This window comes from Wyeomyia smithii, chromosome 2 (genome assembly GCF_029784165.1).
Source record: "Wyeomyia smithii strain HCP4-BCI-WySm-NY-G18 chromosome 2, ASM2978416v1, whole genome shotgun sequence".
Taxonomy (NCBI): Eukaryota; Metazoa; Arthropoda; class Insecta; order Diptera; family Culicidae; genus Wyeomyia; species Wyeomyia smithii.
The window spans coordinates 173,091,445-173,118,373 of record NC_073695.1 but is presented as its reverse complement, the minus strand read 5'-3'; the positions used below and the strand labels follow the sequence as shown (position 1 = coordinate 173,118,373).

The 26,929-nt window shown below is 38.9% G+C and overlaps 2 protein-coding genes across 2 annotated transcripts; one reads left to right on the top strand and one right to left on the bottom strand.

Moving 5' to 3' along the window:
- The first annotated feature begins 1,511 nt into the window (after window positions 1–1,511).
- LOC129721379 (ecto-NOX disulfide-thiol exchanger 2) lies at window positions 1,512–6,530 on the top strand. Its single transcript, XM_055673890.1, has 5 exons — window positions 1,512–1,788; window positions 1,854–3,023; window positions 4,078–4,184; window positions 5,381–5,482; window positions 5,772–6,530. The coding sequence occupies exons 1-5, from the start codon at window positions 1,740–1,742 to the stop codon at window positions 6,414–6,416; spliced, it is 2,073 nt and encodes a 690-aa protein (XP_055529865.1). The 5' UTR covers window positions 1,512–1,739; the 3' UTR covers window positions 6,417–6,530.
- On the bottom strand, window positions 6,492–26,609 carry LOC129721380 (dynein intermediate chain 3, ciliary-like). The gene is made up of 4 exons (XM_055673891.1): window positions 25,939–26,609; window positions 22,245–22,494; window positions 21,377–22,119; window positions 6,492–7,437 (listed from the first exon to the last, which is right to left on the bottom strand). The coding sequence occupies exons 1-4, from the start codon at window positions 26,320–26,322 to the stop codon at window positions 6,994–6,996; spliced, it is 1,821 nt and encodes a 606-aa protein (XP_055529866.1). The 5' UTR covers window positions 26,323–26,609; the 3' UTR covers window positions 6,492–6,993.
- Between the last annotated feature and the right edge of the window lie 320 nt (window positions 26,610–26,929).

Here is a 26,929-nt window from a genome sequence, read left to right as displayed (position 1 = left end):
TCAGTAGCAGCGCGGTTCTCAGCATGTGTCATCAGAGTGCCGTTATTCCCCTATTGTTGGGGCAGCACATAAGTTGCCATCAGCATATCCGATTTTGAATAGCAAAATGCCTTTTGAACTAGTAATTGAAGGTTAATATTAAAAGATTTGCCCCAAACTGAACGCGGCTAATCCAAACACCGCGCTTGAATCAAAGGCCGCGCTGAGTTGCCAGATGTATGCTGTTTTCATTTGCATCAACCTTCATTGTTAAAGTATCGGGAAAATCATTGAAGAAATCACTGTTGGAGACAGTGGAGACTAAAAAGGATTACTAATCACCAGGGGAAAATCTATCGGATCATATACTCACTTTGTGGTTTCTGTTTTAGGCATTATGATATCAATTTATATTAGATTAATCTGTAAACCTGGCACCCCTGCTGCCGCCTCCAGTGTGCTGCCAGAATCGAAGTTTGTTTTGATTTTGGAAAGGGTTGCTACAGCAGGTAGATTTAATTTTGGCTGTTGCTTACAGTGTCCCGAAGAAAATAAAATCGACTCGGCAACCAAGAAGGGCATTTGGTTTCAGAGTTGCGGTTTATAGCGCGGCGACAAGTTTCAGTGAAACTCACAATATCCCACTTGAATGAACGACCGAACAACCTAATCATTTTACTCATAAGCAGCGTTGCCATCGTGCCTGATTAATCTGGATTTTGCCAGATTTCTGTTTGCGCGCCAGACAAACAGATAAACCTCAGAATATGCCAGATATTTGTAAATGAGCCAGATATTTGCCAGATTTCATCCGCGTCGTCTCGCAAAAAGGTCATTACGGCGAGATGGGCCGTGCCTGGCCTTTACCTACCTACACCCGGCGAGAGCAAAAAAAAAGGTCATCACTTTCAATTCTGCCAGGAATTTTATCCAAAAATGAGTGACAGATTTTTGCCAGACTTTTTTTTACGCTGACATAACGCACGTAAAAGCAACAACAATATCAGCAGGATCCGTGACACCTGTCAGTTCGTAAAATGATCTATAGGTCGAAAAGTATTGAATTTATTAAAAGCGACAAAAGTGAGTAATGACCAATGAGAATAAAAGAGAGGTGAGGAGGAGAGTGAAATTTTCTAGTATTAGTAAATGCTTCAAATGTAAACAACTAGATGAACTCAATGGGAAACCCAAATAACTACGTCACTATTTGGCATCAACTATGGGCAGAGGAGGATGAGCAGAGGGGCGCGTGCAAGTGTTAGTAAGTTTCCTCCTCATCTCTCTTTTATACTCATTGAGTAATGACATACTCAGTTTAGACTTCAAAACTGACCACTTCGGTTTATTCACGTTGAAAGAGATTTTGAAGGCTGTTCACACCTACGTCAACCCTCATATGTAATTGTCAAAATGTGCGTGATGACAAAATCAAAAATATTTCCTTTTTTCCTTTTTTCTTTTTCGCATGCAAAACCAAACAAATAGCAGCAACACCGTCATCGCAAATCAGCAACGCCGTCAACGCCAATAGGTTTTCTAGTTGCATGTAGATGTCGTTTTTAGCTGGAGTAAATTTTGTGTTTGAATACTTTTCGTGCCCTATATGACGGAGCCTTACGGGCTTACGGAGCTAGAGGATGAAAAAGTGTACAGAGAGAAAATCGATTGACAAGTGTGTTATTTGTTAAGCAACTAATAAAGAATTTAGTCTAGATTGGGTTGGGTTTTATTTAAAAGTGTCATTACCAAAAGGAAATATGTCGTTTACCATAAATCCTTTGTCTAGTAATGCAATTACGGCGATGCGTAAGTAGAGATACAACATAAATATTTTGTTCTGTTTTCACTCGATTACTACTTGTCTTCGACAGATCCAATCATGGGAACAATTGCCAACGGCAGCGGTTTTATAACTCCGATAACCACAACTAATGCGGCCACAATCCTAAATAACAGTTCCCTAGATTTCACGCGAAAATCTAGTCATTCGCAATCTGGTGCAGCTCCCATGGATCTAGAGTCAGCTTCAGAACGAGAATCAGCAAGAGAAGTTCCATCTAGCAGCGAGAAAAAGGATAGCCTGATACAGAAAGCAAGTCAGCTTGCTGTAGATAGTACAGGGGGACAAATTTTATTCAATCAGCTAATACAGCCATCCCAAGGGTTCATGATGATGACACCTGGAATGGTAAATATGATGGACGGCTCTTCTTTGATTGGAATGCAAACATTTCCTGTAATGGCACAACAGATAAATTCGGGTGTGGATATAACATCACAAGCTTTAAACTTAACTCAATCAGAGGACGGGAAAGAAGTTATATATTGCAAATCATGTACACTATTTCCTCCGAATCCAAATGCGCCTGCACCAAAAACAATTGATCGTCCACCAGGGTGTCGGACGGTATTTGTTGGGGGTTTACCGAACTCAATCACAGAAGAAGTTATTCGGGAAATTTTTGAACGCTGCGGAGAAATTACAACACTACGTTTTTCGAAGAAAAATTTTTGCCATATCCGCTACGTTTTCGAGGCATCGGTGGACTCTGCTATCTATCTGTCCGGTTATCGGGTCAAGATAAGCAGTGGTGGTTTCAATTACACTACACCGGAACCAAAAGATCCTTCCACATTTGGGACGTTGCACGTCGATTATGCTCATGCCCGCGATGATCAGTATGACTACGAGTGTCGGCAGCGTAAACTGCAGCGCGAAAGACGGCATCGCGAAAGAGTGGAAGAAGACCGGCTTCGACCACTCTCCCCACAACCCGTTATACATTATACTGATCATGAAGCTACTTCAGTCGCAGAAAAACTTAAAAATGACGAAAGTTTCGGCAAAGCTGTTACAACTCTTATAACCTGGCTCGAACGAGGTGACTGCAGCAAGAAGAATGCTAACAACTTCTACACAATGATTCAAAGCACCAACTCGCACGTTCGCCGACTTCTTAGTGAAAAGGCGATTTGCGACGAAGAATTATGTCGTGCGCGGGAAATGTATCGAAAACAAATGCAGAGCATGTTAGTTGAATGTAAGTACTGCTTAGTTCTTTATCATACAATTATCAAATCTGGATTCATTGGCAGTAGAAGTGGTTGCGACCCAGCAGCTAGAGGTCAGATCCCATATCCTTCCCTAAATTCCATTTATAATGGAGAGAGTAATGAGTGTTGGTTGATTGTTATGTTTATTCGTGGGTTGAAAAAATTGAAAAAAAAACATTGAAACGTAATGGTTTAGATAACTGATTTTGAATTTCATTTAGTAGCAACCAAAATCATTATTCTACTCCAATTTGTCTTCAATCGGCAATTCAGTACTCTCCTACAATAAAATCCCTATATGAAGCTAACATTCCGAGCCCAAACATACTAACCTTCGGGAATATTTTAGTCAATACATAGTTATAAAGGATGCTGTAAACGTTCTCGAATAATAATTTTCAAAGGTATTGTATTTCCGAAAATAACTTTCTTTTACACAAATCTCAATAGAACCAAAAACCGGAAAGCGGGCGAAATATAGCCCTTGTTATTTTGGTGAGGAAATAATTCATACACACCAAAGGTATGTAATCGTATATTACGCACAACAGAATGTAGAATACCAGCCAACAAACATGGCAATTCGCCTTCAAATGGCAGTAAGGAGGCATACGGTAATTTGCGATGTAGTATAAGTGTAATATTCGTTTCGTCATTTTTCTTTGGTCCTTGGTCCGTTCATTTCCAGCACTTCCAAATAAGTTGCTTTTACGATTAATAATTAAAAATACAAAAAGGTTTTTCAGTCGCTGACATTTTTTCTCTGACAATTTCCGGATGAAAACGTAGATTCTGCACATCCATTGATGACAGAAGTGTACATAAATTCGTTTTTTCCCGAGTGTTGTACCTTTTCTTCCTTTTAAAAGTACTAACGAAGTTTTCCATAATTTATATTCCAACCAACCACATCAAATAGAATCCTATCTGCCTTTCCCATGAGCCCGTACTACACACATACAAACATACAGCAGAAATACGAACGTAAAATGCTCTATCATTATTATCACTGTTATTATTTTCCACTTCAATCCAATTCAGTCAATCAGATTGAAAAAGTGTTCACTGCGGCCAGTCACAAGAAGGTTTGGGATCATTTTACTAAGGCCCAGAGAAAAAACATCGACGCCTGGAAAAAACAATCACTGGTATGTATGTTCTGCTTATGTCGTTGCATGTGCATGTGTGTAATTCTCATATTAATGTTTCGTACTAACTGAGTTTAGGCGTGTTATTTTGTTTCGGCTATTAACAATGTGTGTTCCAAAGCTGAAAGTAAAGCATGTTTTCATCATTTTAAATTTTCAACACAAACTTCATTCAAAAACAACACCAACTTCAATAATAAATAAATAAATAATATATCAAACGTAGAGCTATGTTTAAAAAGTTTTAAAAGTAAAAAGATTCTGATTTTGATTGATTTTTCATCTCAAACTATGGATTATATATAACTTCTAGAAAAAAAAAAACATAACAATGTATGCGGTGTAACAAAAAAGTGAACGTTCTATTGATGTCTTTTAATAATTAGAAAAATATTATAATTTTGTTTCATGACGTTATATTTGGCTCTGCTTTGAACTTTTTCCTATACTATGATCCAAAGAAATAATGCTTGCTTAATTTATTTTAGTTTCATTTTCCGAATCTACTATCATTTTTTATCTTCTACGTTTTTTGTGGGATTATAATGATCGCATGAACGAGTAGCTTTGGTTGTTTTGACCTTTTATTCGAGATGTGAAACTACCGTTGTTTTGTTTTCAAGTATCACTAAATGCTACCTTACACCACCTTAGCACAGCATGTTTTTATTTTTTATTTTACGATTTTTCAAACATATTTTGCATAAGGTATTAGGTAAAACGCTCGTTTTTATCATCAACAAACACGAATTGATTATACATCAAAGCAAATTCATATTAAAGAACATTATATCTTTTGGAAACCGAAGGTAAGTAATGATAGCGAAGCTAAGCGGTGTATAAAAACTCGACATACGCTAGCTATTGAGTGAACCCATGCTAGTAACTTGCATAAATGCCATCTGGCTTTTAGCTTCAAAGTGCTTTACGTCGAAGCATAGAGAAAAACTAGCGCTACTTCACGCACTTGCTAATATGTCTCATAAAAGCTCATCGAAGGATACCGAAAATCAGGAAACATCGAATACAGTAATTTATTCTCTTGATATAATTATTGAAATAATATTACAATCTCAATAGTAACAGAATGAAAATATCAATAAGCCTAGACTTAAGATTATGAATCGCAGAGACGGATTGCTTTGTCTAACATAAATGAATTTGGTTTTTCCTAATTCCTCCGATACTGGCTACAGGATGTCAGGAGCGTGCAATTGGACGATGTCGGTGATGATGAAATGGATTTATCCGATGATGACGGATCCAATTCTAAAAAATCGCGCTGGGATATCAGGAAAGTAAGTGAACATGGTCGTAGTAAAAAAAACAACAAATATGATATAAAATGTAAGTTTAGGAAAAAATAAATCATTCATACAAGTGAAATTAATTTTCGAGGTAATCTATTAAAATATAAGTTGCGCTACAAGCGTATGATTTTGCAGAAAGTAGCGCGCCGTGAGCAGTTAAGAGCGTAATTTTTATAGGGTAATTGTTATAAGCAAATTTACGTTTTCAAAATTTATAATAGGATGATTTTTGTCCAAGTTATAATGTGGTATTTCAAAATGCTTGCCTCGTTTTCAGGAAAGAATTGATAGTTGCTCGGAAACAGAAACACAATCAATTCGTTCGGATCTTGAAATGAAAACAATGCAAATTCAAGTTCTTCAAGAGACAATCCGAAATTTGCAGACACAACTGCTGGATTACAATTACAAGGAAATGGAGCGTAACAATAAAATTCAAGAACTTGAGGATAAATTAAAGCATGCTAACGTAAAACAACTTCTTCTCAAAACCAAAATTGCGACCACCCAGTCAAAGCTATCGTCCTGCACAACGAATGCTTCCTCGTCGTCCAAAGCAGAATCCGAAGTGGATGAAAACGATGTTTCGGAAGCGGAAGCAAAGACTTCGATAGTAGCTCCAATTCTGATAGTAGAACCAACTCCTGAAGCGCCCCCACCTGCAACAATTGATCCAAACGAGGCTCGAGTAATAACGCTGGTTTCTACGTTTCTAGTAGTACATCCTCACGGGGCCAGCATCGATTATATTTGGTCTTACGTAAATCGATACGTACCAGAGCTGAAAGTGAAATTGCTCGAAGAATTGTTGCAACGATACACAAACCTCTTCCGAGAGGAAGTTAGTGGAATAGGTGCAAAAATTGAAAGAAATTGGAAGTTCGTTGGTTATGAAAGCAAGGACGAAGAGGAAAAATTATAAATGCTCTAGGATGTAAGATTTATTCGCATTTTATAATCGACGGTTTTTCTCAGTGAAATAAAACATATAAAAATGTTGTTTTATATAAACTAATAAAATCGTTTGTTCATCGTATTATCTTGAAATTTAAACTATGATGACACCCATCGGTGAATGCTGTACATTTGTATTTACTACGAGTGCCGTGAAGTTTTCTAGACCTGATCAGTGCTTTTAGTCTAATACTACAAATCAATCAAACCAGAATGACCAATCTTAGCATGACTAAAGTAGTGACTAACCGAAAACCCTCGTGTGACGTTTGGCTAAAGATGACTTATAAATCTACCGTATACCCAAATCCTAAAGATTGTTTATTCTTACTTATAGTTAAAGTGCATTTATAATAAAAAAAAATAAATAAATAAATTTCCACTTCCAAAATTTCAATTACATTAAATTTTTAGTTTGTGTGTTATTCTGTCACCATCGAATATGAATACAAGTTTGTATGTTTTTCAAAAACCTAGAACTCTATGTTTTTCTGTAATACTTTTGGAAAAATCAGACAAATCCCGTAAAAAACTTAATCGTAAGATTAGTTATTCTCCTTTTTCGGCATAAGTCGTTTGCTTGGTTTCAGCAGATTAACGCCTGCATCACGCATTCGCAGGCCTTTCAATGTTGTTTTCAAGCTCTTGCGGCCATGTATTTTGGTCCAGAACTGATGCTGTGCCTCAAATACCAAGTCCCTTTCTTCATCTTCGATAGAGTTCTCTTTCTCCATTCGCATCTGTCGCCGTATCCTCTCTCGTTCCAGTTCCTTTTCCTTCAGTTTCATTTCTTTGATCTTTGCCTCTAGAAGGCGTTGCCGTCGCATCTCACGCTCTAGCATGCCTGATAGTGCTGGTTTGTCGTTCGCCGAGCTAAATGTCAAGTTGTCAGATATTTCCGTTAAATAGATAGCACCGCTTTCCGTACCGTTGGCTATCAACTTTCCACTTTTATGAACCCTCAATGAGAGTAAAGGCACATCTGAAAGCTATAAATTAGATTGATATACAGTATTTTTGAACATATGAAAACGATCTGCCGGAAAACTCCTAGAAAAGAATTATCGATACTTAAAGTTGGAAAAGTTGGGCAATAAAATTCAAACCATATTGATAATTGTGTTAACAAAAGCCGAATCATTGTTTTAACGCATTTTCTTTATATTATATTTCTATTTTGAGTTGTCTCCGATGCGGGTGAACATTGTGTTTATATGGCTGTCATGCATTGTAGTTTTGTACTCAAAAAGTAGATTTTTGTAAAAGATCACTCAAAAATTTATTAATTTAAAAATATTCGCTAAGGTCTTTTTTTACGCGGATTTCTAAATCAAAACTTTTTTGCGCGCATTTCGGAATTTTTTAGAAAAGTTGTGTGTTATGATATTCAAGTACCCCTCGTTGTAACACAAATACAGACATATATAGATAGAGAAGAAGCACAGCTCACATCGCGCGCTCATTGTTATATCGAGTCTCGTAGCATAAAGTTGTGTCGTAATAAAGAAATTAATCAACTTAAACGGACTTTATAACTTATTAAAACATGGTGACAGAAGTGGTCGCAAGCTTTTAACTATTCCGGCGTCATTGATATCGCGGATATTGAGTATTTCTTTTATATTTACGTTTTCGTGCTTTAGTCGCGTCGGCGGCCATTTTTCAAAAAAGTACTTTGTGTTCTCATCAATATGGACACCGATCAATTCAAGATGTTCTTGGAACATCAAACGAGAATTTTCACACAACTAATGAATACAGTGTCAGCTGCATCACGTGATCAATCGGTTCATAACAGACCAACGTAACAAACATCTAATGTTTCCAGTGTCCCAGTTCCACAGCCTCCGCCACTGTCGTTAGAAGGTGATATGTCAGAAAATTTTGACTTTTTTGAAAGAAGCTGGGAAAATTATTCGAAAGCCATCGGTATGGATAAATGGCCTACAGCGGAAAATGCCCGAAAAGTGGGTTTTCTACTGTCGATAATTAGTGAGAACGCAAGAAAAAAAGTTTTTTTAACTTCGAGCTTACTGCAGAGCAGCAAACTGATCCACAAAGAGCACTTGCAGCAATTAAAGAAAAGATAATCACGAAAAGGAATATAATTGTTGATCGCCTCGATTTCTTCTCGGCGGTATAATCATCTGTCGAATCCATTGACGATTACAACTCAAGGTTGAAAATTCTAGCCAAAGTGGCTAAATTGGGAGTGCTAACTGAGGAACTGATTACTTACAAGCTAGTAACGTCCAACAAATGGCTCAGTCTGCGAACGAAAATGCTTATATCACTTTGGTAAAAGCTTTAGATTTAGGCAGAGCTGAAGAAATTGCTGCAACTAGAGCACAGGAGCTCGGAATCTCTCCTGAGGTAAATAAAGTAACCAGAACAAAAACTCATAAAAAATCAACATCTCACCGATGTAAGTTTTGCGGTGAGGCCCATGTATTTGCTAAAGGTGTTTGTCCTGCATTGGGCAAACGGTGTCATCGCTGTAAGAAAAAGAATCACTTCGAAAAGATGTGCAAATTGCCGGCAAAATCCAGGAAATCGAAGCACGTTAAAGAAGTGAAAGACAATAGTCAATCCAGTGAAGGCGAAACAAGGAACGAATCATCATCGGAAGAAAGTGAAGAAGAGTATGAAATAAGCAAAATATACGACAGTTCAAGCAAGGGAGGTAGTGTGTTGGCGGAAATTAATTTGAAATTCGACAAACATTGGGACACTGTTTCGTGTGAAGTAGACACAGGGGCTAATACAAGTCTTGTTGGCCATGACAATCTAGTAAAATTTTGCCACAATCAAAATCCGCCGTTTCTGCCATTTACGTCTGCAAAGCTTTGGAGGTAATCCGATAAAGGTCCTAGGACAAGTAAAAGTGCCATGTCGTCGACTGGGTAAAAAGTTTCTGTTGCTACTCCAAGTGGTAGATGTCGATCATCGTCCCCTATTGTCAGCAAATGCTTCCCGTCAACTCGGGTTGGTAAAGTTTTGTAATACGGTCTCATTTGTCAAGCCAGAGCTTCCCACAGATGCTGAACAGTTATTCCGTATATACCGAATAAAGGCACAGAAAATTGTCAATGATCATCGTAATCTGTTCGTCGGGTACGGTAAGCTCCCAGGCACTGTCAGCTTAGAGTTGGACCAAACGGTGAAACCATCTATCCAACCTCCAAGGCGCGTGCCGATTGCAATGCGCGAAAAACTAAAGAACGAATTGGAGTCTTTAGAGAAAGCTGGAATAATTACTAACGAAACAAACCATACCGAATGGGTCAGTAATCTTGTGATCGTTCAGCGAGGAGGACCAGAGTCGGGAGTTAGAATCTGCTTGGATCCAGTGTTGCTGAATAAAGCACTAAAAAGATCCAACCTTCAGTTCGTCACATTAGATGAAATATCACCGGAATTAGGTAAGGCCAAAGTTTTTTCAACTATTGACACAAGGGGTTCTGGCACGTTCAGCTCGACGAGGATAGCAGTAAACTAACAACTTTCTGGACACCCTTCGGTCGCTATCGTTGGACTCGTCTTCCGTTCGGTATAGCGTCAGCACCAGAAATATTCCAGATCAAACTACAGGAAGCAATCGAAGGTCTAGATGGTGTCGAGTGCATCGCAGATGACTTGCTTGTGTACGGTGTCGGTGATACTCTTGAGGAGGCGTTACTGAACCACAACAAGTGTCTAGAAGCTCTTTTGCGTCGCCTGGAACAACTTAATGTAAAGCTCAATAAATCGAAATTGAAATTATGTGAAAGGTCGGTGAAATTTTATGAACATGTACTTAGTGACGAGGGTCTCAAGCCAGACGAGTCGAAAATTAGCGCTATTCGGGAGTATCCTCGACCTTTAAATCGTAAGGAGCTTCATCGATTTGTAGGAATGGTTACATACTTAGGCCGATTCATTAAAAATCTCAGCACCAACTTGACCAATCTACGAAAATTAATTTCAGAGGAAGTGCCTTGGACATGGAGTGCTTTGGAAGAAAACGAATTCAAGCACATAAAATCGATGATTTCTGACTTGAAAACTCTTCGATATTATAATGTAAATGAACCATTAACTATAGAATGTGACGCAAGCAGTACCGGGTTAGGGGTAGCAGTATTTCAACGCGGCGAGATTGTTGGTTATGCGTCAAGAACGCTAACAGCTTCAGAGAGACACTACGCGCAAATTGAGAAAGAACTGCTGGCAATAGTCTTTGCCTGCGTTCGGTTCGACCAATTAATAATGGGAAACCCGAAAGCCACAGTCAAAACAGATCACAAGCCACTTTTGGCTGTGTTTCAAAAACCCCTCCTGAATGCACCTCGACGCTTACAACATATGCTCCTTAATCTCCAGCGGTACAATCTGTCCATCGAGTTTTTAACTGGTAAGAACAACGTTGTCGCTGATGCGTTATCGCGAGCACCGTCGACAAATAAGGACCAAAACGACGAGTACAAAAAAGAAACTATTTTGAAAATATTTAAAGCAATTCAAGAAGTTAAATTAAGCAATTTTCTATGCGTGTCAAGTAGCAAGTTGAACGATTTTATCGTAGAAACGGAAAAAGACCAAACAATGCAGTTGATCATAGATTTCATTCGTACCGGATGGCCGAAGAATAATGAAAGTATCCCTGAAAGCATCAAAATGTATTTTGAATACCAAGATGAACTTTCAACTCAGGATGGATTAATTTTCCGTAATAATTGCATTCTAGTTCCACACAAACTTAGACGAAAAATGATAGAAAGTTGCCACGCAAGTCATGATGGAGTTGAAGCCACATTGCGGCTGGCTCGTGCTAATCTCTTTTGGCCAGGGATGCCAGTTCAAATAAAAGAAGCCGTGAAAAGTTGTGCAGTTTGTGCCAAGTTTGCTGCATCACAATGTAATCCTCCTATGCAGTCCCATGAAATTCCTATACATCCTTTCCAACTTGTGTCAATGGACGTTTTTTTCGCTGAGCTCAACGGCAGGAAACAAAAGTTTTTATTAACAGTTGATCACTTTTCAGATTTTTTTGAGGTAAATGTCTTGAAGGATTTGATTCCGAGTGCGTTATCGCAGCATGCAAACAGAATTTTTCCCGTTTTGGAGTACCGCAAAGAGTAGTGAGTGACAACGGTACGAATTTTACCAGTCACAAAATGTTTAAGTTTGCTGCTGATTGGGACTTCGAGTTGGTTGCGTCTGCTCCCTACCATCAGCAAGCGAATGGGAAGGCAGAAGCAGCAGTGAAAATCACTAAGCATCTAATGAAGAAATCAGAAGAGAGCGGATCCGATTTTTGGTATTCATTATTGCACTGGCGAAACATACGAAACAGAATTGGTTCCAGTCCTGTTACACGTTTAATTTCACGTTCTACGCGCTGTGGCGTTCCGATGACTATGCGCAATCTTCAACCGAAGGTCGTGAATGACGTTCCGAAAAAAATAGAAGAGAATCGCAAGCGTACAAAATTACATTATGACAGGAAAACAAAAAACTTACCAGAGCTACAAGTTGGATCTCCAGTCTACGTTCAACTGAACCCAGATTCGTCATAACTTTGGAAACCAGGAACGGTTTCTCAGCAGTACAATGATAGATCATACTTGGTTAATGTGAACGGAACAGAATATCGTCGTTCTTTAATTCACGTCAAGCCGCGTAAGGATCCCGATACGATGCCAATCCGCAGGTCATCTTCAGAGGACTTGTCACAAAGCCACAAAACCGCCGTATTCAACCAAGATTGTGTCTCTGCCGTTTCCCCTAACCAAACGATTGCCGATTCAACAACGGTAGTACAGCCGCCAGCTGTGATGATGTTACCGCTATCACCACCAGTGCCGTCACCGTTGAAAGAAATGTCAACATTGAAAACACCTGGAGTTTGTCCAATTACACCGACTGCAACTATACCGACAACAAATTACCGACCAAAGAGGGTTACTCGTTTACCAGACAAGTTAAACGATTTTGTTTTGTAGTTTACCTACTTTTATAGAAAAGAGAGGATGTTATGATATTCAAGTGCCCCTCGTTGTAACACAAATACAGACATATATAGGTAGAGAAGAAGCACAGCTCACATCGCGTGCTCATTGTTATATCGAGTCTCGTAGCATAAAGTTGTGTCGTAATAAAGAAATTAATTAACTTAAACGGACTTTATAACTTATTAGAACATTGTGTTAACCGTAAAGTTCACAAGAATTGGTTTTGGATGTAATTTGCTGGTAAATCTAAAAAACGCGTGCTAATAGGTAGAGATATTTATTTCAACTGAACTCGCTTTTGTCTTTACATCTAAGTTGTACGTGTAGTCTCTCTCCTTTAGAACAGAGCAACTGGGGGGTCGCTAGAAGTTTTTAGAACGCAGCATCATACTCCCCCCGTTGAGTCCAGCGGATCAACAGTCGGAAGGGAGCATAATTTTGATACTGCTCTACGGTATTCCTTTGTATCCGTACGAACTGTTACCACTCGTGTAATTCCATCCTTTCCTGGGTGTGTTGCCACGATGCGTCCAAGACGCCACTGATACGGTGGAGCATTATCGTCCTTAAGTACTACCACAGCACCAATATCGATGTTTGTTACCTGGTTGTTCCACTTCGGTCTGGACTGTAAGTGATGCAGATATTCTGCTGACCATCTTCTCCAAAAATGTTCTTTCATCAGTTGGAGATGTTGTCAACAATTTAATCGATTTATCTTCGTTTCAGCGTAAGAGGGTTCCGGGATACTTGATGCTGGTCTACCGATCAGAAAATGCGACGGTGTCAACACTTTGATGTCGTTTGGGTCATCCGAAACCGGGAATAGCGGTCTGTTGTTTAAGATAGCTTCACATTGCGTCAGAAAGGTTGTCATCTCCTCGAATGTAAGCTTTGTTTCCCCTATGACACGCTTCAAGTGATGTTTGGCTGGCTTAACCCCAGCCTCCCATATTCCACCAAAGTGAGGGCTACGTGGGGGAATAAAGTGCCATTGAATCCCCTTAGAAGCACAAAAATCATTCACCTTTTGTTGATTTTCAAACATTTTCCGTAATTCTGCCAGCTCATGATTTGCACCTACGAACGTCGTCCGATTGTCGGAATACATGTTGACCACCATACCATGTCGGCTGATGAATCTTTGTAAAGCAGCGATGAAGTTTTCTGCAGTCAAATTTGATACCACCTCAATATGAACGGCCTTTGTTGCCATACAGATGAAGAGAGCAATATAAGCCTTGTAAACCGTTTTCTTTTTTCCAGCCTCCTTGAGGTATACTGGACCAGCATAATCCACTCCGGTATTTGAGAAAACAGGAGATGGTGTAATTCGATAATCTGGGAGATTGCTCATAAATTGGTTTACTGTCGGCGGGTTTTGACGAAAGAAGGTGTAGCATTTGGAGACGATTCTTCTAATCAAGATTTTTGCATTTATTGGCCAGTAACGTTCGCGAACGATACACAACAAACCCTGCTGCCCAATATGAAAATTGTCGCAGTGCAACTGACGAATGAGAATTTGTGTCACATGGTGCTTCTCGGGAAGTAAAATTTGATGCTTTCCATCATAAGGAATAGACGAGTATTTGAGACGACCGCCGACCCTGATAAGTCCGTCCGCATCAATAAATGGAGCCAGATTTCTATACTGCTTTAATTTTCTTTTTCCCGCTTTCAGTTCATCGAAAAGTTCTTCAAAGGATTCCTTCTGTACGAACTTAATGATAAGATGCGTTGCCTCAGCAATTTCATGTGCTTGGATAGGAGATGCATTACGAACCTTTGTGTGACTGATCTTAATAAACCGCAATACATATACCCACGCCCGTTGCAGACGTCGAAAATTGCTTAGTCTTGTTAGTGTGATCTGTGGTTTTCCTATCACAGCAGCAACAATCGCAATCGGTTTCAGCTCCGGCAGTTGATCATTATCCAAACAAATTTCTTCTTAAACAGATGAGGGACCACGAGACCATAAATTTTGGCCGCCGTTGAACCACTGTTTCATTGTAAGAAGTTCCGCTGGCTGAACGCCACGCGAAATAATGTCAGCAGGATTCTCCTGAGATCGCACATAACACCAGTTGTAATCTTGAGTAAGCTCATGTATCGTTGCCACGCGATTTGCCACGAATTGGTTTAAAGCAAGCGGTGATTTTTTAAACCAACTCAAACACACTTGCGAATCGGTATGAAGTGTGACAGTCGAAAAAGAAATTTTCATTGCTGCAGTTGTTTTTTCCACAAGACGAGCGAGAAGCATTGTTCCACATAGTTCGAGTCGAGGAATAGTCACGGGCTTCAAAGGTGCCACTCTGGATTTGCTACACACCAGCTGAACATCAACCGTGCCGTCAGGGAAAATGCTTTTCGTGTACAAAACTGCTCCGTAAGCGCGTTTGGAAGCGTCCGAATAGCCGTGGAGTTCTACTGTTGCTGTCTTGTTTGAAATAACACATCGTTGTTTTCGTAATTCGTTAATCGATGGAAACTGCTCTCGAAAAGTAGTCCACAATTGGAGCTGCTCGATCGGCAATTCATCATCCCCATTCAATTTAAGTCTCCACAAGTCTTGCATCAGCAGTTTTGCTGTCGTGATAACAGGACCTATGCATCCAAAGGATCAAAAATAAGTCCGATAGCAGAAAGTACGCTGCGTTTCGTCGGGGGCGTATTGGACACGCTATCGATTGGACTCACATTGAATGCGAAGTAATCGTCGTTAGGATTCCATATTAAACCGAGAGTCTTAATCATACAGTTTATATCGGCTTCCTCAAAATTGAACAGTGCTTCTTGTAGATCAGACGGAATAATGTTTCGGACAGTTTTACTGTTGCTGCAGAACTTATGAATCCCAAAACCTCCTCGCTTCAGTATTTCTGAAAGTTGTTTGTAAATTTCAATTACCTCGTGTTCTGTATTACCTCCAGTGAGAAAGTCGTCTATGTAACTATTTTCTTGTATGACTTTAGCTGCGAGGGGCAGCTCGTGTGCTTCATCCTTCGCCAATTGCATCAATGTTCGCGTTGCCAGGTAAGAAGCACTGGCGCAACCGTACGTAACGGTGGTTAATTCAAATGTTCCCACATCGTTGGCATTCAACCATAAAATACGCTGATATTTCCTATCATCTTTATGCACCTGCACTTGGCGGTACATTTTTGGGATGCCGGCAGTCAGCACTACAGGATAACAACAAAATCGAAGCAGTATTGTGATAAGATCGTTTTGCACTGTAGGTCCTACTTCCAACGCGTCGTTCAATGAAATACCTGACGTCGTTTTCGCCGAAGCATCGAACACGACTCTGATTTTCGTGGTGGAACTCGATTCCTTGTAAACAGCATGGTGAGGTCGGAAGTAACAAGTATCGGGGTGGTCATGGACTTCAACCATATGACCTCAAGCCAAATATTCCTCCATAAATTGAGTGTAGCGCCTTCTTTTTTCAGACTTTGCAAAAGATCGTAGTAGCCGATTGAATCGATTTCGTGCTGTTTCCAATGAATCTCCGAGTTGAGCTTTGTTTTCGTTGAAAGGCAGTTTGACAATGTATCGACCAGTATCATTGCGACTGACTGTTTGTTCGTAATATTTCTCTATAGCTTGCTCCCTTAGCGTGTGTGGCGATGCTTGTTGACACGTCTCCAATTCCCAGAATTTTACTAGCGTACGGTTCAGTTGTTCATCGACGCAATTTAGATGGCAAACACTATTAGTAGAATTCGATTTATCCAGTCTAGCGGTGCCACTGACAATCCAGCCAAGTTGTGTTTCAACCAACATGGGAGCTCCAGATGCAAGTTTAATTCGTCCACCTTGTAACAATTCAAAAAATAATTCCGCGCCGATTATCATTTCGAAGTTAACATTTTCCATAGCAACGTTAAGCTTTCTCGCTAGCGACTCGCTGATGAGGTTGCAGTCAGACCCGGAATCCAATGAGGCACGACATAGTACATTCTTGTTACTGGAACCTTGAACAAGTACTTCCGCCGTCGAAAGAAGCACTTGCTGTTTCAGCATAAATGATTTTGTACAGTTTACTGATCCTTGCGTTTGCACAGCGATTTCCCGCTGTTCTTCCACAGTAGTTGAACTCGATGTAGCTGCACTTGATGTAGCTGGTGTACTTTCCTTAACCTTAGGGGCTGCTGGCTTATCATCGTGCAAAAGACTATGATGCTTTCGCTTGCACGTTCTACATGTGTTGTCTGAGTTACAAGCGGCAGTTCGATGGCCACGCCGCAGACAATTAAAGCAGAGACCGGCTTGCCTGACTTTATTGTACCGATCATTCACAGTGAGCTCTCTAAATGTGTCACACTTATAAATCTGATGATCACCGTTGCAGCAGATACATGATTCCTTGGACTGTTTCGACGACGTTTGCACAAAGTTCCTGCCTTGAGTGGGTTTCTGCTCGAATTTGACTTCCTGCTTTGGTGCATTAGTAGGACGCGATTCGGTATATTCTTTCATTTTTTGCAGTATGCGACTACGCTCCCGTAGGTAGTCAATCAAATCACTGTAAGCAGGCAGCTCATCTACTGGAATCTGTGATTCCCACAATTTCCTTGTTTCCTTGTCCAAGCGTTTAGCTATTAAGTTGACAAGAATCATTTCAGAAAGTCCGTCTACAACCAAAGACTGCCATCAAATGTTGGCAACGGAACCTGAAGGTGAGGTGTCGAGTTGCTAACTACTGCTGGCTGCTGCGGAACAAAGGCTGGGGCCAACGCATTCATTTTTCCTTGCACTTTTTCTGCTTCGGAGGCGGGATTTTGTAACTTCGGTTTGAATTTGCACAGTTAACTCGGTATACAGCTCCTCAGCACGAATGTACTCATTTTTGTGTTCTTGCCGCTGATCTCTAGGAACGATGTCACAAATTTCCCAATACGTTTTTTGCATGTCGTTATTACACCGGCGTAGTGTATCAAGTTGTCAATTTAACCAGTGAATACTGACTTCTGCTTGCTTTAAGCCTTCACGGATTCGATGCATTTTTTCTTTTGCCATATCACGCAGATCAAGAAGTCGCTCTAGCTTTTTTGCCATTTCTTTACGCTTCTGTTCCTGTTTTTGTTCTAGCACTGATACGTAGTTATCAGATGCACCAGTTAAAGCGTCGAGAAGATTCTTCGGGGTTATGTTTCGACTTGTTGTTGGCGTTTCCTCACTCATAGAAAGTTCGAGCAAGACCGATCACGATTGAACATGTTACGCGCACGAACAGCACTGTACGACGCGTCGTTTGGCAACTATGCCAGTACTTTTCCACACGGTGGAATCCAAAATGTTTCGCGTGTTAACCGGAATTTCACTGCAAATACTCAAAAACCATCAAAAAGCGTTCATCCGGTTCGATTGGACCAAATGTTAACCGTAAAGTTCACAAGAATTGGTTTTGGATGTAATTTGCTGGTGAATCTAAAAAACGCGTGCTAATAGGTAGAGATATTTATTTCAACTGAACTCGCTTTTGTCTTTACATCTAAGTTGTACGTGTAGTCTCCCTCCTTTAGAACAGAGCAACTGGGGAGCCGCTAGAAGTTTTTAGAACGCAGCATCAAGTTGTTTTTTTGCGGCATGTTTCCGTTGGTTTTTCGTGTTCAAATCGCTTATTTAGAGTGTTGATGTATCTTAATCTAATACAGTGGTTTTTCGATTTTATCACGGTAAAAAAAAATTTACCGTGAATTTGGCGAAACCGTGAATTTAGCGAAATGTTAAAAAATTAACTTTTTGTGTTGGATTCTTTTGTAATTTATGATATTTTGAATAAAATGATGTACTTTCATGGTTGAAGGAGATATAGGTTCAAGATAGAAATAAATACACAAGAAAAGGTTAGTTTATGATATTTTTCTCCATTGAATTTTTGTGAACTTTCTCCCGGCTACTTAACATGCAATATCCATATGACTTGTACTGCCCATTCTTTAGCATAGCTAGCAGAGTCTAATGCTTGTTCAAGTAAAATTGTGGACCCGCTAGATTTTATAATTTTTAAGTTCACGCTCTATGAGGACCAAACTGTAGGGGGGTTCGCCACAGAAGGCAGAATCACGAAAGGCAGAATCATGAAAGGCAGAACTCTATGACCATACACACAAGGCAGAATATTTCAAAAGGCAGAGTTTCGAAGGGCACGAAAGGCAGAATCACTGGTAGCAGAACCTGACTCACGATAGCCAAGTGCGTGAAGGCAAATTGGTACGAATCCTGGTCACGGTTTCAAAGCTGCTTCTCTACATTTATTATTTAATATTATTTGGTAACCACACATAATAACTGGTCACACAGCAATGACCAGTTTTGATGGGAGGTATAAATCAAGCCTAATTATTAGATCCGAAACGCGCAAACTGGTTTGGCTCATGTCCTTAAGACTCACGGCATCGCGGAGAGTAACTTTTCGATGTTAGATATAACTTACACTAGTCTCAACAAGCCGGTTATAATTAACATAAAACAATTCATGCGGCGAAGACGCATAATTGAGGGCAAGGAACCGAGGCGGCACAAAGCCGCCGTAGTTTCCGCGGTCCGAGCCGGCCGCCGACCCGCCGTCGGAAGCGGCGGCCTCTCGCATACAAACAACTGATCTACTGGTTTTCTAGGATTATTCAAACAGGTTTTCTTTTCCTTAGTTAAGTCCGAACGAGCGGTAGCGAGGACAGCATACACTTGGACAATAGAGTCGGCCAAAGGCCGCGAGTGTGTGTTGTTAAAAAGAAAACAGATAATTTTTCATTCTGCCATTCGTGCTTTGTGTGATTCTGCCATTCGTTGTTCTGCCTTATGAAATATTCTGCCTTTCATAATTCTGCCTTTCGTGATTCTGCCTTTCGATTTTCTGCCTTTCGTAGGGGACCCCTGTAGGGCTATTTGAGTTGTTAACAGATTTTTTTTCTCAACTGCTCTAATAAAACGTAATTTTTGCTTCAAAGTCAATGAAATACGTATTCCACGGTTCATTTTCCTCAAAATTATGACACAAATTATTTGCAATAGATATGACACTTGGTTGCCTCAGAAAATTGATCAAATAAATTGAGTTCATAAAACTATAAACATGCAAGGACACAAGACACAAGTGAAAATGATGTTTCGAATGCATTTTTTACAACTGGAATTACTTTATTCTTGATTTAAAGTTTTTTTTTTAAAGTGTGATAAAAACGAAAAAAACCGTGAGAAAATCGAGCGTGAATTTGGCTAGTAGTGATAAAAAGCGAGTTGATAAAAGCGAAAAAACACTGTATACACTGATTAGTTAGATCAAATATTTATAATATATATATATATATATATATATATATATATATATATATATATATATATATATATATATATATATATATATATATATATATATATATATATATATATATATATATATATATATATATATATATATATATATCTATATACATATATATATATATATATATATATATATATATATATATATATATATATATATATACGCTTCCGACGGAGGGTCGGCGGCCGGCTCGGACCGCGGAAACTACGGCGGCTTTGTGCCGCCTCGGTTCCTTGCCCTCAATTATGCGTCTTCGCCGCATGAATTGTTTTATGTTAATTATAACCGGCTTGTTGAGACTAGTGTAAGTTATATCTAACATCGAAAAGTTACTCTCCGCGATGCCGTGAGTCTTAAGGACATGAGCCAAACCAGTTTGCGCGTTTCGGATCTAATAATTAGGCTTGATTTATACCTCCCATCAAAACTGGTCATTGCTGTGTGACCAGTTATTATGTGTGGTTACCAAATAATATTAAATAATAAATGTAGAGAAGCAGCTTTGAAACCGTGACCAGGATTCGTACCAATTTGCCTTCACGCACTTGGCTATCGTGAGTCAGGTTCTGCTACCAGTGATTCTGCCTTTCGTGCCCTTCGAAACTCTGCCTTTTGAAATATTCTGCCTTGTGTGTATGGTCATAGAGTTCTGCCTTTCATGATTCTGCCTTTCGTGATTCTGCCTTCTGTGGCGAACCCCCCTACAGTTTGGTCCTCATAGAGCGTGAGCTTAAAAATTATAAAATCTAGCGGGTCCACAATTTTACTTGAACAAGCATTAGACTCTGCTAGCTATGCTAAAGAATGGGCAGTACAAGTCATATGGATGTTGCATGTTAAGTAGCCGGGAGAAAGTCCACAAAAATTCAAATATCATAAACTAACCTTTTCTTGTGTATTTATTTTTGTGTATGTATTTATATATATATATATATATATATATATATATATATATATATATATATATATATATATATATATATATATATATATATATATATATATATATATATATATATATATATATATATATATATATATATATTTCCTTGATATTCGGCGATTCGAACCCAATTTCTGCCAATACTTTTCATTATTCGGGGTGATTGAAATAGTGTCCCTCGATTGGTAACTTTAATTGATTATTGATAAAGTTTGCCAACTTAGTTTCACAATCTGAAAACTAGTTCTGACAGAGAAAAAGATAGAGAACAGATTGATATACTTTTGTTTGAATTTCATCCAACACATTTCGAGTATTTCGTCTCAATACACAGGCGGTTCCTAAAGCTGCTTAGAATATGTTCCCTTCCCTGTATTGTATGTTGAAGATCAATCTGTTCTCTAATTGCTCAGAATATTTTCATCGTTAGAAATCGTTTGGGAATGGTTTAAATAACCATCAAATATGAATGCAATGATTTTCACTTACGATTCTTGACTTGATGAGAAAGTATTTGATGGCAAAAATTAAATATAGACATCATGAAAAATGGAGACCACATGGTATTTTCATAAATACCCCCGTGATCTAGGAACACCCTGTAAAAAAACTCTACCTATCGCTCTAACTACAATTCTTGGATCACCCACCTTGATTCGAAGCACAGGTCCATCTAAGCGATGTATGACATCCCAAGCGTCCATCACTCCATCCATGCGACATATAAAAACCAAAGAACATCGAGTAGGACTCCAAACTCCACAGGTCAGCTGAACGGCATACTCCTTCGTCCACACGATGGGACTGTCGCGGCAGTCTTCCGTCCAGATCTTCGTTTGCCAATCTCCAACGCTAATGTAGTTTTTGATAAACAGTGGATTACGCTCTACAGAGTACACTGGACCAGTGTGAGCATAAGTAAGTGCCTGGATCTTGTCAGCGGGTGTTTTGTATTTTCTACTGCAGCTGTAGATTATGCCATTCTCAGTGCCGACTGTATATTTGTTTGGCATTGTTTGCTCAAATTCCACGGCACACACACCGAAACAACGCTTTGCGTCCACGTTCTGAGCATCTTTTGGCGCGAGATTTAGGTAATCATATGGTTCATTCAGGTTACGCATGTCCCACCAAAGGATTCTTCCGTCGGTAGAGCCCGATAGAAACTCATTCGATGTTTTCGTACCGGTCCATAAAACCTTGGTCACGACGTCTTTATGACTGGCCTCGCGAAGTGTCACCTCAACGGGCTCGTTCGCAACCCGAATGTCCCATATGGCGATCTGGCCTGAAAGTAGTCCGCCGGCCAGCTGACGGCCGTCCTTGAAGTTATACTCCATGCATCGAGCTTGATACGGTGGCAGAAGGGTTTGCAATGGTACATTCGGATTTTCTGAAATTGACAAAAATTAACAATAATTTCGACTATGGACGCACCAGTGGAGTAGTCAGAGAGTAATACCCTCTTCTCAACATAAAAATGTACAACACTGGAACATCCAGAATTTTACCAGTTACCAATATCCCAGATATAGGAATCCGTGACGGTATTATTAATCTCTCCTATGTTGCAGTGCGTAGAGACAAAATGTATACCTTCTTCTGACCAACTGATGTAGGTGCAAGATCGTCTTACGTCTAAATAATCTTTATAAACGTGAACCGTTTTGGAACTAAATTGTTCGATTAGTTCATGTTGCTCAACGTCCTCGAAATAATTTTGATAGATATCACACGCACTATTTTGGAGAATAGCATGTTCCATCGTCTGCCGAAATACAACAAAAATGTGTTAGCGATGTACGAAAACCAAAAGAGTTCTACAAAACAACCTCATATTCGTATTCCGTTTTTGGTTAAGATAAGAAATAATTTTATTTTTACGTGTAGTTTATAAATTGAATTATTTAACCAAGGAAAAATATTCTGTTTGTGGTTCTTTCGACAATACCCCGTGCGTATTCCGTCACCAATGATGCAATGCAAGCATTGCAATGAGTTTATAGTTATTGTACTTAATGTCCTTTCGTGTAAGAAAGCTCACACCAGTTTATTATCTCTCTGGTGAGATATATCTGATTCTGCCTCGGTTTGAAAGCTACTCAGATACACACGATTCGCTGCTCTCTTCAAGCAAGTGCGTCGATTTGTCCACCAGTGTGAGGGCAGTTATTTACGCAGCAAAAGATATTCTCCTACACGCCAGTGATTCTCTGAGAAGAAATGACAAGCATGAGTTGCAGCTTTGGAGCTCCGTAAATTTGTTGCCAAAAAAACTCGTAAAACAACTAATTTTCGAGTTCAGTAAATCTCTATATTCTTATACCATAAACAGAGATCTCGTGGAACAAAAGAAGCTTTTACCAAAATTCTAAAAAACGTAACTTCCAAAATAACGAAAGTTTTCCTAACAGTTTCGTTCAAGTCTCGGTTTAGTTATAAAAAAAGCAGGTTTTGTGGTTGATTATGATGGAGAAATCTGTAATACTAAGCAATATTTCAGCTCAATCGGATCTCGTGAACTGTGTGCTTTGTGCTTTGCTCTTTATCAGTCCTCATAAGCACTGATGATGACTGTATGTCGCAGTCGAAATACGTATTTGTACGGACTAAATTCAATATTTACTTCTCCAGTTTCTAGTAGAGTTAAATGGAAACTAATAATTCTTTTTTCTGATTTCTTACTTCACAGACTGCTTCCCAGTATAGACGTAGTTGTGTGTCGAAAAGATATTGATTGGTTTTTATAGGATATTTGATCAGTTCTCGTCAGCCTAAGCAGTCGATATGTTTAAAATTACCATGCTTCTTTAGTAAGTACTTTTCTTTCTTAGTCTTTTCTTACGCGAAGGATACTTAACGCGTAAAAAATAGCATAAATTTCCAAATCTGCGTGAAAAACGCGTAAATTTTGAAATCCGTGTAGATAAATTGTTTATCTACAAATTGCGTTGTTTCTATTCGCCCCGTAGATAAGGTTACCATTTCGTCGGAGTTAAAAATCAGGACAACTTTATTCCAGCGAAAATTTGATCTAAGCTATTTTTATTTTTTGAGGTATCAATAAATAAAACACGTAATTTGAGATTTGGACTTCAAAATACGCTAAAAGACTCATATATAACGTATTTCCCGAACGATTCATTTGTACAACTTTGATTTATTAGGCGTTAGTAGATACCTTAAAAAATGCAACACTAGTAAACTGTTCGAAATAAACTCAACAATTGTCGAAAAACGTTTAAAGGTTTCAACGACTAGACAATTTCTCTCGTCAAGATTCAACCAAAGGAAAAATTCGTTTCTTCCCGGAGACAAGATGAAAGTACTGAACAGTTTGCTTACTTTTTGAATATCCGGCATCATTCAGAAAAATCAGGACAAAAGCTATAATATGAAAAATAAATCAGGACGCTCTAAATGGATCTCAAAATCAGGACATGTCCTGCTAAATCAGGACGAATGGTATCCCTACCCGTAAATTGACAAACCGGGAGTTTCCGGTGAAATATAAGTAAAAGGTTGATAAATACCTTGCGGCAATCCTCAAATTCACTGTTAGAATTGAAATGCTTTACTGCCCACCCAGTACAGCACACGAACAAGCTCGGAGTGGCACATAATTGCTTCCATAGCCAAAGTTTTCTGGCACTCGGAATCGCTCTGAACTTAGCCTCCATTTTGAATCTTTTTTAGCAAACTGATAAGAGTGCTTCTTACACATAAATGGTTTTGGAGGGCTTGTTTACTAATGAACTACCACAGGAACTTTTTTTAAATGACCTTCGAATGTTATCAAAGACTTGTAATAAAAATTTTCAAGGTTAGAAGTTTTGTTTCTATTCGCCCCACTGTTTCTATGCACCCCGTTTTACGGTAGTGTAGACGAATTTCATATAATTTTGGATTAAGAAAAGGTAAAAGTTACAAGTAAAATAAGTTTAAGTCAAACAAAGCATTTGAATTTCATTATAAAAATTTATTTTAACATTCCCGTTACGTTATTTGCGTTCTTGTCAGTATTTGGTTTTCTTCGTCGAAGGGAAAGAAAGGAAGAAAGCGTGTGAAACTATACTCGTTTCATCTAGTTTTATTATTATTAATTGAAAGTAAACCCAACAAACAATTTTGTTGTATAACAGCTTATTAATCTTTAGTTCAGTCGAAATCCGTCTAATGACAACTTAACAAGTTATAAAACAACAAAATTGTTTGTTAGGAACGTACTTCATTATATCGCCAGTCTTGACGCCACAAGTTTTGCTTTCTTCAAGGCAAATTAACACTAGTGAGGTCATTTCTGTAGGTGTGCGTTGCATGCTCATTAATATAGAAACGCTTGAAAAAAGAAGAGAAATTGCTTCGGTAACTCTTGTCAACGATTTAGTTTCACAACGCATATGTTCGGTAAATTTGCTAGGAAAACTAAACTTTTATGCTCCTACACGCTCATTAAGAACACGAAAATTTTTTGTATTAAATTCTTATAGAACAGAATATGCCATGGCCGGGCCAGTTGATAGTATGATGAGTCTTTTTAATAAATATTGTGAAGTTATTGATTTAACGATGTCGCGAAACACTCTTAGAAAAAAAATGAACACTATAATTAGATAACTGTATCTGTGATGTTAGCAATAGTTTTAAGATGAAGTCTACTTTGATTGACGTAAATAAATACTGATTTGGGGGTGGACAACTGTACATTCAAGAAGAAAGAAACCATTCACAAACACATTTTAAAACATTAAAACATTTGCATTAAATGCAAAAATGGAGTTAAAAAGTTGTTCGAGCATCTCAGCTGACAAAAATGAATTTCGTCCATTTCATAAACCCTAAAAATGTCGAGTAACGTCAGTGAATTAAACCAATTATTAAACACCTAAGGGTTTGTTCATGGAACTTAGTAATGAACTCGAAATATTTGCTTATTGTAACCTGTCTAAAATTTTCAAGTCCACTTCCAGGTCATGCGATGTTAACTATAGTGTGAAATGTGTCTAAATCTATAACGCTCTTGAGCGTGCTCGAAATATTCTACGCCCCAATACAACAGACAAGAATGCAGCACTCATGTTTCGACTGAACAACTGCATCCAATGCTTCCACTTTAAACTTTATAACCGAATAAAAACGATTGAACTGTCTGTCAGCCTGTCAAGGCTATCCCCAAAAAACAGAATTCAGAGAATCAATATTCCGTGCTAACCTTGGACAGTCCTTTCATTTGGCATAGATACGCTTCACTTTTTTCCTGTTTCCTCCGATACCGTGCCGTAATCTCTTCGTCGTGCGTATCAATATCCTTTGGCCATCCACCTTCGTAATGCGTAACGCCAGTCTGTACTAAGCTATTATGGAATGTCCATACAGGGGTATTCAATATCCATGGAGTGCTCTGAATACCTCTTTCAACTGGGTTTTTGGACTCAAAATGCTTGGCCAAGTTTTTATTCGTTGGAATTGTGGCATGAACTTCATTTTCTTCTTGGAATTCAGCCGGTTTCCGCAGCGATTTGGTGTCCGTCATCACCATATATCGTGTCCAATTTTGCTGCATTTGACTGCAGCTTATATTGCCGTCGATCTTCATCCTGAGCTGAATTAATTATTCCAAACTAAACTGTGTTGAAAAGTTGACACAAGTCAAGGCTAACTGGCGAGACACCTTCCAGGCGACTTAATGTGCTATCCTATAACTTTGTTATAACTTAATTTCCTTCGTACACGCAATCTTCTAGCGAAACAGACAACAAGCCAGTCATAGCACGTGTGTAACTATCGCCCCCACGTGTCACGTGAAACGGTTTAGCCGTTCGTTGTGAGTAACGCGTTTCACAGAATTGTACGATAATATTTTATACGACTTGCTTTTACCAGTTTCCTCGAACGAATGCGGGTCACGGAAGTGATGTTCATTTGAGTAGTAGCGTCTTCCTGAATCGGTTAGGTTATTAAATCGATTGAGCTGTTATGGATACTAATACTATATATCGTGACTTATGCTATCAGCTGTGTTGAACTTTGCGATACTGCAAATGATAACTCAGTATTCTTTGCGATTTTCACAAACCATAAGTTCTAAGAATGAACAACATGAATTTACATATTTTGAACTAATATATCCAATTTTCTTTGGATTCAATAATTCAATCTTGATCATTAGTAGTATTGACAAGAGCGGATGGATGATTATGTAT